The 17,910-nt window shown below is 36.3% G+C and overlaps 2 protein-coding genes across 2 annotated transcripts in view; one reads left to right on the top strand and one right to left on the bottom strand.

Annotated features, from left to right (window-relative positions):
• Positions 1-1,725: 1,725 nt before the first annotated feature.
• On the top strand, positions 1,726-3,536 carry LOC125280201 (olfactory receptor 5M3-like). The gene has a single exon (XM_048210558.1). It carries the CDS (start codon positions 1,917-1,919, stop codon positions 2,859-2,861), a length of 945 nt encoding a protein of 314 aa, XP_048066515.1. The 5' UTR covers positions 1,726-1,916; the 3' UTR covers positions 2,862-3,536.
• A 3,341-nt stretch (positions 3,537-6,877) lies between these two features.
• The window catches only part of LOC125279311, a 17,476-nt gene continuing 6,443 nt past the window's right edge, over positions 6,878-17,910 (bottom strand). The window contains exons 2-11 of the mRNA XM_048208821.1: positions 14,466-14,486; positions 13,648-14,010; positions 9,915-9,938; positions 9,287-9,295; positions 9,036-9,086; positions 7,749-8,690; positions 7,401-7,535; positions 7,242-7,286; positions 7,014-7,118; positions 6,878-6,901 (exon numbers count right to left, since the gene is read on the bottom strand). Of these exons, the coding sequence (XP_048064778.1) occupies positions 6,888-6,901; positions 7,014-7,118; positions 7,242-7,286; positions 7,401-7,535; positions 7,749-8,690; positions 9,036-9,086; positions 9,287-9,295; positions 9,915-9,938; positions 13,648-14,010; positions 14,466-14,486 (1,709 nt within the window). The 3' untranslated portion in view covers positions 6,878-6,887. The remainder of the gene's footprint in view (positions 6,902-7,013; positions 7,119-7,241; positions 7,287-7,400; positions 7,536-7,748; positions 8,691-9,035; positions 9,087-9,286; positions 9,296-9,914; positions 9,939-13,647; positions 14,011-14,465; positions 14,487-17,910) is intronic.

Below are 17,910 nucleotides of genomic sequence, written 5' to 3'. Positions count from 1 at the left end.
CTGGGTAACACAAAAGCTACCCAAACACTGGGTTGTTACGTCTGACCCAAGATCTGGTAACACAAAAACTACCCAAACGCTGGGTTGTTACGTCTGACCAGGATCTGGGTAACACAAAAGCTACCCAAATGATGGGTTGTTACGTCTGACTTGGGATCTGGGTAACACAAAAGCTACCCAAACGCTGGGTTGTTACGTCTGACCCGGGATCTGGGTAACACAAAAGCTGCCCAAACGCTGGGTTGTTACGCCTGACCCAGGATCTGGTAACACAAAAACTACCCAAACGCTGGGTTGTTACGTCTGACCCGGGATCTGGGTAACACAAAAGCTACCCAAACGCTGGGTTGTTACGCCTGACCCAGGATCTGGTAATACAAAAGCTATCCAAACGCTGGGTTGTTACGCCTGACCCAGGATCTGGGTAACACAAAAGCTATCCAAACGCTGGGTTGTTACGTCTGACCCAGGATCTGGGTAACACAAAAGCTACCCAAACACTGGGTTGTTACGTCTGACCCAAGATCTGGTAACACAAAAGCTACACAAACACTGGGTTGTTACGTCTGACCCCGGATCTGGTAACACAAAAGCAACCCAAACACTGGGTTGTTACGTCTGACCCAGGATCTGGTAACACAAAAGCTACCCAAACACTGGGTTGTTACGTCTGACCCAGGATCTGGTAACACAAAAGCTACCCAAACATTGGGTTGTTACGTCTGACCCAAGATCTGGTAACACAAAAGCTACCCAAACACTGGGTTGTTACGTCTGACCCAGGATCTGGTAACACAAAAACTACCCAAACACTGGGTTGTTACGCCTGACCCCGGATCTGGTAACACAAAAGATACCCAAACACTGGGTTGTTACGTCTGACCCAGGATCTGGGTAACACAAAAGCTATCCAAACGCTGGGTTGTTATGTCTGACCCAGGGTCTGAGTAACACAAAAGCTACCCAAACACTGGGTTGTTATGTCTGACCCAGGATCTGGTAACACAAAAGCTACCCAAACACTGGGTTGTTACGTCTGACCCAGGATCTGGTAACACAAAAGCTACCCAAACATTGGGTTGTTACGTCTGACCCAAGATCTGGTAACACAAAAGCTACCCAAACACTGGGTTATTATATCTGACCCAGGATCTGGTAACACAAAAACTACCCAAACACTGGGTTGTTACGCCTGACCCCGGATCTGGTAACACAAAAGCTACCCAAACACTGGGTTGTTACGTCTGACCCAGGATCTGGTAACACAAAAGCTACCCAAACGCTGGGTTGTTACGTCTGACCCAGGATCTGGTAACACGAAACACTGGGTTGTTATGCCTGGGTTGTTACGCCTGACCCAGGATCTGAGTAACACAAAAACGACCTAAACACTGGAAAAATACCCCTACCACAGCCACAAAAAAAAGGACACAAAAGGCTCAACCCAGGACTTGGGTAAAGAGTGTAGTTCCTTCACCACTTAATATGCCGATGAGTGAAACTAAATGATTCAAACTAAATCATATTCGATAATCATATTCCAAATTTGACATGTTATTTGGCTTTGTTGTCTTTTTTCAAGTTAAAAGTAAGGATGGCAAAGTTTGCAAGGACCATAATTAATCCCAAGATGCTTTATGACATCTTCAAATGATTTCCCAACTGGAAAAAAAAATGTTTTAAGATGTTCAGCTCTTCACATGCAGATACACAGCTCCAGATTTGTTGATCTGATCGTTTGCCTTTTTTTTATTTTGTCTGATTTCCCACAGCCAACAATGGATACTGAAGCCCAATGAGTACATTGTGAATTAATTTAGCCATTTTAGCATATATTTATTAATATTGTCTTATGTGCATTTTTTTTTATTGCAGAAAATCATAGTTTTGTGTGATTTGAAGCAACATCCAACCTGATGGATAACATGTCTTATCCTGTGATACTGACTCTCATGGTGCCCAAAGAATCTAAATCATACAGACATATATACTTCACTTGTTTTTTTATCATTTATCTGCTTATATTGTCAATTAATATACGTCTTGTTATGATCATTATCATGACAAAAGCACTTCATGAACCGATGTACATATTCTTGTCTTATCTGTGTGTAAATGGGGTTTATGGAGCCACAGGATTCTACCCTAAAATTCTGTCTGATTTAATGTTGGATTCATATGTGATCTCCTCTCTCATGTGTGCTCTGCAGATCTTTGTTATTTACAGCTCTTTACTGAGTGAGTTTACAATATTAACAGTGATGTCTTATGATAGATATGTAGCCATATGCAAACCTTTAGATTATCATTCCAAAATAACTAACTTCACCTGTGTGAAATTAATTCTGTTTTCATGGATTCTTCCCAACGGCGTCTCAGCTACAGCAATCCTGTTATCATACTTGAGGCCATTTTGTAAATATCACATCGATAAATTATATTGTGACAACTGGTCAGTTGTAAAACTGTCTTGTACATCATCTTTTGTGAATAATATCTATGGATATATTTTTGCTCTTTTATTTATTAGCTGTGCAGTTATTGTCATAGTGTCCTATGTTAAGCTGATCTCTGCATGTAAAACATCTTTAGAAAACAGAAGGAAATTCTGGCAAACGTGTCTGCCACACATGTTATCACTGATAAATTTCACTTTTGCTTTGCTTTTTGATATAACGTATAGCAGATATGGTTCAAATGACATTCCAGAGAGTCTGCGTCATTTTTTGGCTTTAGAGTTAGTTATAGTCCCTCCTGTTTTTAATCCTGTAATGTACGGGTTAAATATTAGGACAGTGCGCAGAGTTTTTTTCTCGTGTATTTCAGCAAGAGTGAATGTTTTAGAAGCTAAAAAGGCTTAAATCCTTGATAGTTACTTGATGTGCTCTACTGAAACACACATGCAAAATGGTGTCATTTGTTTTATAAATTAATTACAGCAAAATGTAAGAAAAACAAGCATGTACAAGCTGTCAATATTATTTTTATGAACATTATTGGGAATAGAATCATAAAACATTCCAGGAAAAATAAATTTGTTATGCTTTCACTTCTCCCAAATGCACTTCTCTAAATGACCAAACAAATATAATTAGAAAAGGCCTGACTTGTATAGTTTAGCATGAAAAGAGCTAAACTATTGTCAGTCTTTTGTTTGTGAGGTTTTCCTATATTTTACTTCCTTTACATCTTACTTCAATTTTACTATTTAAATATTTTACTTAAAATTATACTGCTATTTTACATGTACACCAATAATGTGATTATTTCCAATAATCAGACTTAACCCCATGTTAATCCCACTTATGCATGTGGGGCATAAGTGACATAAAATTACATATATTTAGAAAACTGACACTTGAGAGTTTACAGTTCAAGACCCACAATTACCGATCAGGCATAGCATAATAAGCACTGAGAGGTGAAGTGAATAACACTGATCATCTCTTCATCACGGCACCTGTTAGTGGGTGGATATATTAGGCAGCAAGTGAACATTTTGTCCTCAAAGTTGATGTGTTAGAAGCAGGAAAAATGGGCAAGGAAGGATTTGAGCGAGTTTGACAAGGGCCAAACTGTGATGGCTAGACGACTGGGTCAGAGCATCTCCAAAACTGCAGCTCTTGTGGGGTGTTCCCGGTCTGCAGTGGTCAGTATCTATCAAAAGTGCTCCAAGGAAGGAACAGTGAAGAACCGGCGACAGGGTCATGAGTGGCCGAGGCTCACTGATGCACGTGGGGAGCGAAGGCTGGCCATGTGGTCCGATCCGACAGACGAGATACTGTAGCTCAAACTGCTCAAGAAGTTGTAGACAGAGGTGGACAGACTCTAAAAATGTCATCATTTAGTAGATGCATTTATCAAAAGTATTTAATTCACTCTCTCTACCCTGACTGCAACATTATAATTAACTTGGGTACATCATTGGATTATTTCCTTTAACAGTATGTGTTATTTTAAAGTTCATATAGTTAAAGTTATCAATTAATATAAAACACTCTTCAACACATATAAAAATATTTTATTTTCAGTACTATATGGAGTGTGGCTTGTTTTATTATTCAAAATTGTACATTCAGAGTATAAACTTTGCAATATTATAATCAACTGTACATTCAGATTAGTTCAAAGGTCGATACATGAAAATATGAGATTTTAAACCATTCAAATATCTATTTGCTATTTACATTATAACATCATAGTGTCACATATCCCGTGTCTCCAGAACTCCGTTTCCCATCATCCTCTTGTCTCCACACCTGCACTCACTTCCCTCGTCATCTCCCCATCATCACTGATCATCTCCACCTGGACTTCCTCGTCAGCACTCCCTATATATATGGACTCACTCTCTTGTTATACTACGTGTGTTTGGTTGTGTCTTCTCCTTTGTTATTAATAAATACCCATTAATTGTGGATCTCTGTGAACGCCTCATCTCTACTACAACACCAGCACGTAACACATAGACACCTAACCCATAATGTAAAGACAGTGTTGACCTGTTCTTTTACACCAGTTCACTAACACTGTTAAAACACAGGCACCCTTTTTCATCTCCTCCAAAAATTATTTATTCCAGGATGCATTTCTGAATTAATGATTCCACCGAAATATGACGTCTTTACAGAAACGCAAAAGAAATAAATGAATAGAACATTCTTGGTATGTCAAACACCATATGAGGCTGTTGGCAACAAATTAGTGTGTAAATATATCATGTCACACACTGTTGCAGGTAAAAAGTACCTCAGAAAAGCTGGTGCAAATTGGTTTTATATTTTAAATCTAATGCAATGAAATTTAGTGTGGAAGGAGATCACTTTTAACACCCCGTGTTCACCAGCAATCAAATATGAAAGAAATAAGGGTCACTTTAACAAACTAATTTGAGATCTTGCATTATGAGAGTTTATGCAATTTATCCAAATTGGAATGTACAAGTCAAGGGCAACTAGCCATCTGGAGCACTGGGATATTTTCCTTTAAAGGGTATTAAGACTTGTATGGCTTAAAGGGGGGTATAATGCTATTTCATGTAGTATGACTTATTTACACTGTTAAAGAGTTGGATTCTTATGCTGAACATGGCCAAAGTTTAAAAAAACGATTTCTGTGCCAAATACACTCCTTCAGAGTTCGTACATGTTTCGGAAAGATGTTTTTTCGAGTATGGCCCTATATTACAGAAAAAAGGGCGGAATTCCTTGTATGGGCAGTTCTCCAGGAAGAGCAAGCGCACACATCAACCAGAGCAAGAGCAAGAGCACACCCATCAACGTGCTTCATTCAGGTTACGGAAGTCATCGCAGCGCTGCACAGGACTTGCTCGAGAAAGATTTGTTTTTAGACCACGAAATCAACAATGTCACCAAAGAAGTGTGTTTTTGGTTGTGAGGGAAAGATAACCTTGCTTCCCAAAGAAACTAACGTTAAGTGGAGCTGAGAGATTTGTGTTCATGCATTACATTGATGCGCTATCAATATTTGTCATTAAAATAAACATACAAACTGTCTTAAATTAACTATCAAAATAAGGATAAAGTCGTGTCTGAAAGTTGCAATCACTTTCGCTATGCAAAAGCTGCGCACGCTCTCTTTAGCTTTGTCCACGGCACGCCTCCAGGAGCTCGGTACAGTGTATCTGTCTTTTATAAATATGATAAAACTAAAGACTCTTCAGAGATATGAAGGATGCTATACTACTCTATAGGTACTCAAGATTAACATGAGATTGACAGAAACTGTGTGTTATGTACCCTTTAATATAATGTAAATCATGTCTCTTACTGAAATATGTAGTAGAAAACTCATGAAGCATTTACATTATTTAAAAAATCCACATTGTTTTATACATATTTTGGACAACGGGGACACCATTTTGTTTAGGTGCACAGTGCATTTTACGTCAATGACATCAAATGGTTGCACTCAGTGAGCTACTGACGCTACCCTGCTGCTATTTTTACTGCAATACAACTCAGAATATAATATACACATATTATATTGTGTACATTATGCAGCTTTTGGTTGTAATTTTCAGTCGAAGGGCAATAAGAGAAGCAATGTATGTATTCAGCGCTTTCCTAGCGATTAGAATAGGAGAAAAATTTCACTTTGCCATATAATGTGTCATCGTATCAAAATTTTGTATTCTGAGTTGTGTTGCGGTAAAAATCAACGTCAGTACCTCAACCAGCGTCAGTAGCTCAACGAGTGCAACCATTTGACGTCGTTGACGTAAAATGCACTGTGCACCTAAGCAAAATGGCGCCCCCCATTGTCCAAAATATGTATAAAACATTCTGGATTTTTTTAAAATAATGTAAATCTTTCATGGGTTTTCTACTACATATTTCAGTAAGAGACATCATTTACATTATATTAAGCCATACAAGTCTTAACACCAGTGGTTCACTTTAAGATAGATCACTTGTTGGTCAGTTTCTATTTTTGTGTTTTGTAATCTGTATAAATTTCCTCCCAGATGAAGAGAAGTGGCCAAATTTATAATTTGTCTTGTAGTCTACCTGTTACATCAAGTAACAGGGTTAGCCTACAAGATTAGCAGTCCGGTGGACATGGTGGTGGTGACAGCAGCAGCTGAGGTGGCCTGGGATGAAGTCAAATCCCCGGCCTGAATTACTGTCTCAGTCCGCCACTGGAAGACTGGAATATAGTACGCAAGTTATGTTAAGATGCTTCATGGTGTTTTTGCCTTTTTTAGAGCTTGACAGATGTGGTCACAACAATGAACTTCCAGTCTGGAAAAGAGCAGTGTGAAAATACATAGTCATATAGACTTGCTTTGGAGTAAAAGATGACAGACATTTATTTTTGGGTGAACTATACAAACCAGGAAAATCCTTAAACTCACCTCGGGAAAATCACAATGCATGGCCTGTGTAAAATTTTAGGGACAATATTATCACATTTATTAATGTTACAGCAGTTAGTGAATCTTTTGAGGAAAAGTATAGTCACATTAGGATGTATTTCAATAGATTTCTTACTATAATGTAGACATAATTCCTTGCTGTTTCGTCTTACAGGTTTCTGGATCCCAGGAGATCCACTGATTTGTGAATCATCTCTGCTCTTCAGCTCTTCTTCACATTCTGTGTTTCAGGACAATGTTTCAGTAAATAAATCTCTAAACTTTTAACATGTTCTTAACTCATTACATTGGTAATATTGACTGTCCCAGTGACAATAGAGGTACAAGATGTTATAATACTCACCGGCAGGAGGAGGATCTGCTGTGGTTTGATGACATTTTCTGGACACTAAGAAAAAAGTTTAGTGCCATTATCTTAATGTTAATGCATTTAGCAATTTCTTTTTGAAAAAAATCCATTGAATACTTTCCATTGAATGCATATTTCATATATATTGCTTACTGTTAGGACGGCTTTTATTGATGCTGTTTCGTTTCACAGGATTCTGGATCCCAAGTGATCCAGTGGATTGTGAATCTTTTCTGCTCTTCAGCTCTCCTTCACGTTCATTCAGAGGTCTGTCTTTGTTCTCAGACACTGTAGAAAAACAAATGATTTTCTCTAGCATTTCCTGTAGCGAATTCAGTCCACTGAGAAAATGTTTGTGATTTAAACTTGAGTGTTGTTAAATTCAAAAGGTTACAGTGTTAGAGGACACCTTTGAGTATAAACCTGGTAATAACCCCAGTGAACCTGGTAAATCTAAAGGTAATTAATGATTGTACATTTGTACACATAACAAATACTCACCAGCAGGAGGAGGATCCACTGTGGTCTGATGATGTTCTCTGGATCTCACATCTCTCTGTTTCACTTCTCTCTCTCTGATCTCCAGCTCCTTCTGTCTTTCATCCAGTTGCTTTTCTCTCTTATGCACGTTTCTCTCTCTCTCATGCAGACCATCTTCTTTAACTCTTGCATCAGTCAGATTATTTTCTAGTTGTTCTTTTAACTCTTCCATTTGTCTTTGAAGTTTCTCTATGTCGCCCCTTAACTGAATCTCTCTGCCTTTAGAATCATTTAATTCTTTTCTTAGTTTATTTTCCTTTTCCTCATACTCTTCCTGAAAATAATTGCTAGCTTTTCTGAAAAACTCCAGATGTGTTGTGAAAAAACTGCTGTCTTTACTCTCCGCCATTGACTCTATTTTTTTAAACAATTCATTAACACTGTAGTCAGTGTTGTGTAAAATGTAGCATCTGCCTCCACACATCTTCAAACAGTAGTTCTTTGTTGGATCATTGTGTTTAGCCCGATCTATAAATAACACCATACAATAATCCAAGACCTCCTCCCCGAACACGTCACTGAGAGCTCGTAAAAGATAATTATCTCTGCCAGAGTATTTCACATCTCTGTGTACTAACAGAAACGCATGAGGTCCAGGAAACAACATAGACTCGTATGACTCCATTTCATCTCTGATAGCTTTGACTCCCTTGCTGAAAAACAGGTATGATTTCAATTGGTCTAGCCATGTGAATGGAGTTTTTAATACAGAAACCTGTCGTCCACAAGCATTAGCATTCCTAGGCTCTAATTTTCCAAATTTAAATGGAGTCTTTCTATTTCTTTTCCTAAGGATTGTGGCACATGCTTTATCCAGAAGAACATCATTTCCTCCAAGCAACATCAATCTCAGCTTCTCATTGGAGCCTGTGGACGATCCGACTACATCTGTGAATGATTCATCTGTTAAAAAGTGAACAAAGCAGAGTACGAGTAAGACAAATTGCATTAAACCTGTGTTGTGACTCAATTTAAAAAAAAAAACTGAAGTAATCGAAAACTTCTTCAGTTATGTGAATATTGCACAACACTGGTATACTTGCTTCCAAACAGTGACTATTTACATACATTTTTAGCAAATTGGGTATAAAGACTAATGGCCATAAGTTTCAAAATGTGCCACACACAATAATTCCTACACCACTGATTAATTAATGTATAGGTAGTACAAATTCTAACATTCAGTGCCATTTTACTGAGTGTAAATGAAATGTGTGTCAGCTTCAAAGAAACTAAATGAATGTGCACCTGGTTGATCTTGTTCTTGGTCCTCTGTCATGTTGGTATAGGACTGTGAATCTAAGGGGAAAAAACACTTGTAAATGTAACAAAAATAAAATAAAATACCAGACCCAAAGATGTAATTAATGACAGAATTTTCAATTTTGGGTGAACTAACTCTTTAATACAATACTGTAATACTACCAAGTCCCTATAAAATCAGAAAACAAACTCGTTTCTGTCAAAATGTACTGTGGCTGCCAAATTAGGCTACTTACCATGCTTTCCTACAAGAGAAACTGCAAGAAAATATTAGACAGAGTGTCAGAATTCCTTCATAATTTGTCACATGATGAATCATTTCATCTTTTTATAAGAAAATAAAACCCGACACGGCGCTTTGAACTGAAACCTCAACGTTTAGCATTGTGATTCTGTGTTTGTTTTTCGGCGTTCCCTATATTTACCCCAAGACTAAGACTTGGGTAAAGTTGGTTTTATATTCGCACATTCGGACATCCGTATTCAATAGTCTTGTTAATCACACTACATTGGACATTCAGTGGACATTCACAAGTAAATATGCCATTAAAACAATACTTGCCTATTTTGATCGACTGTGAAAAATGTTGTAAGTTGACAATCGTTGGTTGTCAATATCATGTCGCTGCTTAAAATTCGCAAACATTAATTTATTGCACATTTATTGGAAAGTCTGAATTTATCAGAAGTCCGAATGTGCGAATATAAAACCAACTTTACCCAAGTAAGACTAAGGGAGGACGTGATAATGGTTAAGATAACGCTATATTGTTGTCATTAAAGGGTAAATCTGTAAAGTCATGGTATGTCAATTCATTCAACAATGATTCATTTGTTTAAAAGTTAGATGTAGCCTATACTCACTCAGGTCCTCTTCATCTCTGCGACCTGCTGAATACAAAACAAGCAGTTTTTGTTAATAGCACATACTCGGATTAGTCCGCAAGTTATAATTATCTGGGACCTTGTAATCTACAAAAAACAGGCCGATGAATTCATCTTCAGTATTCAAATTCTCAAAGAAAGATTGAGAAATTGAGAGTATATAGAGTTACCGACCTCTGCCTCTGCGTCTTCGTCTCCTCCCCATACTGCAGAAAATGAAAAAAAAAAAAATAATTAAGCAACAAAATATCAACTGTTAGAAAAATTCAAAAGAAACCTAATTTTCTGTCTGAGACAGTCTTCCTCAAAAAGGCTTGTTTCGAAAGTGAAAGATTAAGAGACAAAACTGGGATCTCATGTGCGTGCACACAGATTTGCTGAAAATCTGCGTATGAATGTTTTCACGTATAAATCATGATACACAATTAACTTTCATATAGACTAGACCTACTAATATTTATTCTTAATTTAAGAAGAAAAAAATAGAAACAACTAAAACGACATGTACGTAAAAATCACATAGTTCAGGGCTGTCGCTTTGTGGCCAATGCCAGTGACTGAAGCTTGGCCACCTCTGTTGCGCAAGTAATTTGACCGCATTAACAGTTGACTCTCTGAAACTGACACAAAGGCCACGTACACACTCCAGCTAAGTTGTCACTTCACCTCTTAATATGAAAAATAACAAGCCCAAACCCATATAAGTGTACTTTGGCGAAGCAGCTTTACAAGTATAAACAAATAAACACCACAGACCAAGACGAGCTCAACGGTTAACATTTATTAATTTACATTTATTCATTTTGCAGACGCTTTTATCCAAGCGACTTACAAGTGAGAAATACAATAAGTGATTAATCGGGAAGAGACAAATAGACAAGTGCACAAAAAAGTTCCAGACATTGCTTAGACTAGCATAATATTTTTTAGGAAGTGAAAGAATTTTTTAAGATGAGGTTAAGTGCTTTTGAAAGAGATGAGTTTTCAGCTGTCTTTTGAATATTGCCAGGGATTCTGCATTCCGGATGAAGGCAGTGAGATCGTTCCAGCAGCAAGGAACAGTGAACAAAAATGTTCTGGAGAGCGATTTTGTGCCTCTGTGATGGTGGCCTTGCCTACCACAAGCCTTCTCCTTTAGTGATCGCAGGCTTAGAGATGTAGTAGACTCGTAAGAGTGAGTGGAAGTAGGAGGGTGCTGAGCCTGTAGTGGATCTGTAAGCAAGCGTCAATGCCTTGAACTTGATGCGAGCAGCAAGAGGTCAAGCCAGTGCAGAGAGATGAAGAGGTGACGTGATGGCAGTCTAGCCAGAGCACTGCAGTAATCAAGCCTAGAAATGACCAGAGCCTGGACGAGAAGTTGTTTTGCATGTTCTGTTAGAAAGGGCCTGATTTTCCTGATGTTGTGTAGTGCAAATCTGCATGACCAAGCTGTCTCTGCAATGTGGTCGAAGGTCAGTTGGTCATCAAAGATTACTCACAGATTTCTGGTCGACATTGATGGGGTATTGATGAACACAAGTCCATTAAGCGCATGTTTACATAGAAAAACAATGGAAATGTAGCGCAATGGAATGGGGGAAAAAACGTAAAATGAACATAGGTTATATAGCTACACGCTTGCTCAAAGCAAATTATTCAAATATACACTATCCTGTGATAGCACAAATATATGCGCAGTTGTCTGCATTTGTACTCTGTAAAAAAAAATATAAATTAACACGCTGTTCCATTTTTTTAATAGCCTAACTTTTAAAGCTTTTGTTATTTTGCGTTGTTTACTGACAACTATTTGCCGTTTGATCCGCTATGGCTACTCAAGGAGCTTTACCGTTTTTAATCTCCTTGTCCATGGAAGAAAGTTTATATCACGCAAAATTACACAGGAACGATGATACAGGTTTGTTGGGGCGCAGTTACATGAAATTCGTTTTGTGTGTTCCAATATTCCACATTCGTTGTAAGATATTCCACGCAGGCTACACGCTCAGTTAGATGAATATTTAATTATATTCTCTAGCTTTTAAGCAGGATTTTTTTTATTGTTATTTTATTTATTTATTTATTTAGGCTATTGCCACCCCAAAGAAATCACTGGGTATTACCTGGCAACCCCTGAAAAAAAGTTCTGGCTTGGATGGCCTGTCTGAGAGGCCTTAAAGTCCCCTAGTTTATAATTTTATACCTTAAATCAAATCTTTGATCAGCAATTATTTAAATATAAAATTATATTGCATGTTCATGGGAACATGCTCAAAATAAAAAACATAACCAGACTAACTTAGATGCTAATTCTAACCTAGAAAAGAAAATAGAAATGAACAACACAGTCTTACCTCCCTCTCTGCTCATACACAGGAGAAAAAGAAGTGCAAAAGAAAGAGCATCTGTCCCATACAGTGATTCCTGTTATCAACAAGCTAAGGAAATACAGCTGTCTGTTATCATCACGTTATAGAAATTATTTCAGGACATACACAACAGTTTTTAGATTTTCATTCAATTCAGTCGCTATCATCTGAGTCAGGAGAAGAGAGATCCAGAAAAGTGCTGCTCCTCAGAAACTGGAATATATTGGAAAATAGTAGAAACCAGAGGAAAAGGAAGGAGAAAACAGGGACACGTCCACTCTGTTGATCGGGTTAAGTACATGCTATCCTGTCATGCACATTTAAATAATAATTACTACAGTATTTAGAACGTAACACCAATCACATCCCATCCAGAGATTATGTAGTCTGGAAAAATAATATTTTATATATTTTAGTGAATACTTTTTAGAGAAAGATAGAAAATAGTAAAATGAAAATAGTAACAGCATTTTATATTTCAAATAGAGGTTTCTAGATCCAAGAGATCCACTGGTTTGTGAATCATTTCTTCAGCTCTTGTTTTTCCTTCTCGAGCTGTTCCACTTTTCTTTGAAGTTTCTCTTTAATCTCTTTTAAATGTCTCTCTCTCTGTCTTTGTAAATGATCAGCTCTTCATTCAGTTGCTTCACATGATGAATGGAAGTGCAAATCTTCTCACTCATTTGATTCAGTTTGTATATTGAATCATTCAACTCTTTGCTCAACTGATTCTCTCTGTCTTTTAAATCATTCATCTCTTTGTTTAATTGTCTCTCTCTGTCTTTGGAAATGATCAGCTCTTCATTCAGTTGCTTCTTACTTTGGGAGGAAGTGCGAAAGTCCTCCTTCATCTGATTCAGTTTGTCTTTTGAATCATTTAACTTTTTGCTTAACTGATTCACTTTCTCTTTTGAATCTTTCATCTCTTTGCTTAACTTTTTCTCTCTGTCTTCTGAAACATTCAACTTTTTGTTTAACTGATTCACTTTCTTGTTTGAATCATTCAACTCATTGTTTAACTCATTCTCTCTGACTTTGGAATCATCCAACTCTTTTTTAGTTTATTTTCTTTTTCCTCATACTCTTCCTGAAAATAATTTCTCGCTTTTCTGTAACACTCCAGATGTGTTGTGAAAAAACTGCTGTCTTTACTCTCTGTCATTTTCTCTATTTTTTTTTAAATAATTCATTAACACTGTCGTCAGTGTTGTGTAAAATGTAGTATCTGCCTCCACACATCTTCACACATGAGTTCTTTGTTGGATCATTGTGTTTAGCCTGATCTATAAATAACACCATACAATAGTCTAAGACCTCCTTCCCGAACACGTCACTGAGAGCTCGCAAAAGATAATTATCTCTACCAGAGTCTTTCACATCTCTGTGTACGAACAGAAACGCATGAGGCCCAGGAAACAACTGTGATTCAAAGAACTTCATGTCATTTCTGATAGCTTTAACTCCCCTGATGAAAAACAGGAATGATTTCAAGTGTTCCAGCCAATAGGATGGAGTTTTTAATACAGAAACCTGTCGTCCACGAACTTGAGCCTTCCTGGGCTCCAATACTCCAAATTTAAAAGCATCCCTGTTCTGTCTTTCCCCAAGGATTGTGGCACATGCTTTATTCAGAAGAGCATCATCACCTCCAAGCATCATCAATCTCAGCTTCTCATTGGAGCCTGTGGACAGTCCGGCTATATCTGTGAATGATTCATCTGATTCATCTGTTAAGTGAATAAAGCAAAGTCAGAGAACAAATGCATACAACACTGTGTAGCAAATGCACATAATGTAATAAGTATTACATTATTATTGTAATAAAATGTTAATAATGTAATAATTTTCTCAAAACATAATAAAATCTTGAGCTCATAATGTAATAATTTTTACATTATGAGAAATGTATTATATTATAAACTGCAGTTCAGTTACATTATGAGTTGCTACACACTGCAGTGTTATTCTGCACACAAAACAGATATCTATGCTTTTATTTGTGGTATAGGGCTTTTACACTGGAGCTTTTGGTGTAGATCTGTTTAAGTCTGTTTGATATATATGGTTTATTTGGTTTGTGTGAAAGTAGTTTTCAGATATTTTGGAATGTATCTTGTCATGTTTCAATTTATAGAGTCAATACTTAAAATACTAATTGGAAACCAACTTTCTAAATACTTACCATCATCCTTCAAGAGAGGACCTGTAATAAGAAAATAAGATAGTGTTATAACTGCCTGATTTGAACATTTAACCCTAAATTATACACAGATTTCTCCCCCTATTTCTGTCCACTTCACATTAAGTGTCTTTACATTTGACATTCCAGGAATTACTCAATTAAGGTGACTTTGATTGTGTATCCTTTTATGAAACATATGATATAGCTATATACTGCATATATTTACAACTCTGACAGTTGTATTTTCTTACACTGTAAAAAAATGTTATGTGCTGTTTATTTAAAAAAGTTATGGTAACGATATTACTCGTAATATTTTTGAGTAGTTTTTAAGGTCAGATTTCTTTAATGGAATCTACTTATTATAAATCATGTAAAATCTCCTGAATTATTTAGTCTTTAACACAATTAATTTAATAGTTTTAGTGAAATGTGCTTTTTTATTTTAAGACTCTCAAAAGTATGTGATTTAGAGTGAATGGAAAAACCTGTTTATATTTGACTAAGTTATGATGTACAATTAAAAAGACTGTATCCTTTTAACACAGAACAAGTAGGAACAAACTTTTTACTGATCATTGAACAAAGCAACATGTTTCACAGTATTAGTACACATAGTTATTCACATCCTAACCTTAAGCTCTACTCTTCTGCACAATGGTCAAAACTTCAACATAACAGAAACTCTTTTAAATGTCAAACATAACTGAACATTAAACATTAACAGATATTTCTCTTCACTCAAAAACACATAAAATGACACTTCATTTCAATATTTACTCTCCATTTCCAGCCTTATGCAAATCATGCTGTGAACTAACAATGGTGTCTAAATAAAACTGCATAACTGAGTAGATTCTCTTAAAATAAATAGGTAGCCTTCTTTCCTTAAATTTAGCAGCTTAATCGGTTCCTCAAAACAAGCCTCAAAACTGTGTACGTTTCCTTAAAAAAAAATAGGAAAATGTATCTCTTGATTTTATTATTGAAATGTTCTCAATATTTTCTATACAACACTTAACCACAATTTTATTAATAAAATATACACTATTTTTAATTATCACCTTAATTTTTTTAATGAAAATTACAAGACCGATGATCCTTTCCTTATGTGAATGTTTATGTAGTCTTTCCTAAAGCCTTTTGTAAACACTAAAAGGTTCTTTATAATTATATACACTATACATGCATATATACATGGTTAATAACAATGTTTGCCATAATCATTTGAAGGAAAAAGTAATGACGTCAGATCATGCAACAATGATTCAGTGAATTAGTTTCGACTCACACATTTCATGTTCGTGACCTGTAAAATACAAAATAAGCAAATATTATATTAATATCCATGGGCGTCGGAACCATTGTATGTGGGTGGGACAAGACCCACCCACTTTTTAAGACCAATATATTGGACCCACTCACTTTTACCGTCTCTAATTCAGCATTTGTCTAATCCCCCCCACGTGATGCTACTCCACAAACCACTAACAGAGCATAAAAAATACAAAAAATAAAAATAGCTTTTAAAACATCGCCAAGTAAAATGAGTTTATAAAGAATGTCTCTTTAGGACCACAACAAACGGGACACTTTTCAGACGCGCATTCCATCTTCGCCTCAGCGCCAGGCGCAAGTCAAACGAGCGCGGAAAAGGTAGCTTCAGCTGAACAACAGTGAACTGCGGTCAGATGAGATGTTGTCAGGCTGTATCAGTAAAAGCTCCAATCAGCCGTAAGGCTACACTGTAAAAAATTTCCTGTAGAAATTACAGTAACTTACTGGCAGCAGGTTGCCAGTAACTTACTGTAAATTGAACTTACAGTAAAAATACTGTATTAATATTTACAGTACCATTTAACTTGCTGTAAACATATTTACAGTACACAGGGGCGCCAGAAAATGTCCCTTTAAAAACAGAAAAATACTGTCAGAAAAAAAGCATAGATAAACTGTAAAAAAGATCCTGTGAAAAAGACGGTACTTTTCTGGCAGCAGGAGCGCCAGAAAATAATGTAAAATAACTGTTATTTTAAAACATTTAATAAGACATTTATTTTCCATTATTTTACAGTATTTTTCAGACACCCCTGCTGCGCAGAGTTTATAATGTAGATGAATCAATAGCACAACACAGTTGTTAGATTCAAATGACAGTCCAGTTCATGATGCCCACAAAGCAATCAATAGACAGCCATCATCACCTGAAATTATTTTGTTTAGCTTTCATTACTACTGCAAATGTGTTTAACAAACACACTGTCACAGCAGTCAGATATGACAAATGAATATTAAGAGTGAAGAGCCCAACTAATGGAACAACTATTCACCATTATGGTGACTTCAAATGAAACAGAGTTAAAACCTTTGCTAATTCTCAATAACAACCTTTGTTGATGTCTAACATAAATCAAGTCAATCTGGTTAGTAATAAGTGAAGCTGGGGATGCTGTTTGCAGTGGCGTAAATTAATATGATAGTTTTTTCCTTACATCTGCTATAATACAATATGCCATTAGTCCCGAGAGTATGTACATTAGTTAATAAATACGAGGATCCGCAATTCTTATAAGGTTGTCCTGATAGACTCGTGGCAACATTTTCATTTAGCATGCAAGAGGTTCTGGGTTCTAACCCAATCATGAATGATTTTTTTTTCTCATTAAAACCAAAGATGTTCATCAGTGATTGTATATCAAGAGCAGGGATACGTTTATGTGTAGCTATTTTGTTTTGTGATTTCAACCTAACAAATAGAGAGTCTCTGCAACAGAGCGATAGATTGAAGCGAAGTGAAGATTGAACACTGCTCATGTGTGCACGAGCGCTAAGAGAACACTGTAGCGCCTCTGATAGCAGCGACAACGAGCACTCAACATGATTTCTAAAACACACATTCTAGCGCCAGATTGCCTATTATTAACTCAAACTGATAATCAACTAGAGCTGTTTCTTTTGTATTACATATCTGTGCCGCGAGAGGTTTCAAAACGTGGTCGGGACAATATCGACCCTTTCAAAAAGTGGTACACTGTAAAAAACTTCCTGTAGAAATTACAGTAACTTACTGGCAGCAGGTTGCCAGTAACTTACTGTAAATTGAACTTAAAGTAAAAATACTGTATTAATACAGTATTTACAGTACCATTTAACTTGCTGTAAACATATTTACAGTATAGTATTTTTTTGCTGTAAAAAATACAATAATTTTAAGGTCTTTTCTCTAGAAATATATTTTAATACAATCAAAATATATAACTTTACGCTGTAAAATTTCCTGTAATTCATTGTCCACTGTTTCTATTTACTATAAAGCTGTACAAATTGTAAATTACTGTATTTTTACTGTATTCTGTCTCAGTAAACAATAAAAAGACAATGACAACTGTATAACGTTTATAATTTTGTTTTTAATTGTTCAATTGTAATACTTGAAATAACATTT

This window comes from Megalobrama amblycephala, linkage group LG12 (genome assembly GCF_018812025.1).
Source record: "Megalobrama amblycephala isolate DHTTF-2021 linkage group LG12, ASM1881202v1, whole genome shotgun sequence".
Classification (NCBI taxonomy): Eukaryota; Metazoa; Chordata; class Actinopteri; order Cypriniformes; family Xenocyprididae; genus Megalobrama; species Megalobrama amblycephala.
This window is presented reverse-complemented; position numbering and strand designations above follow the sequence as displayed.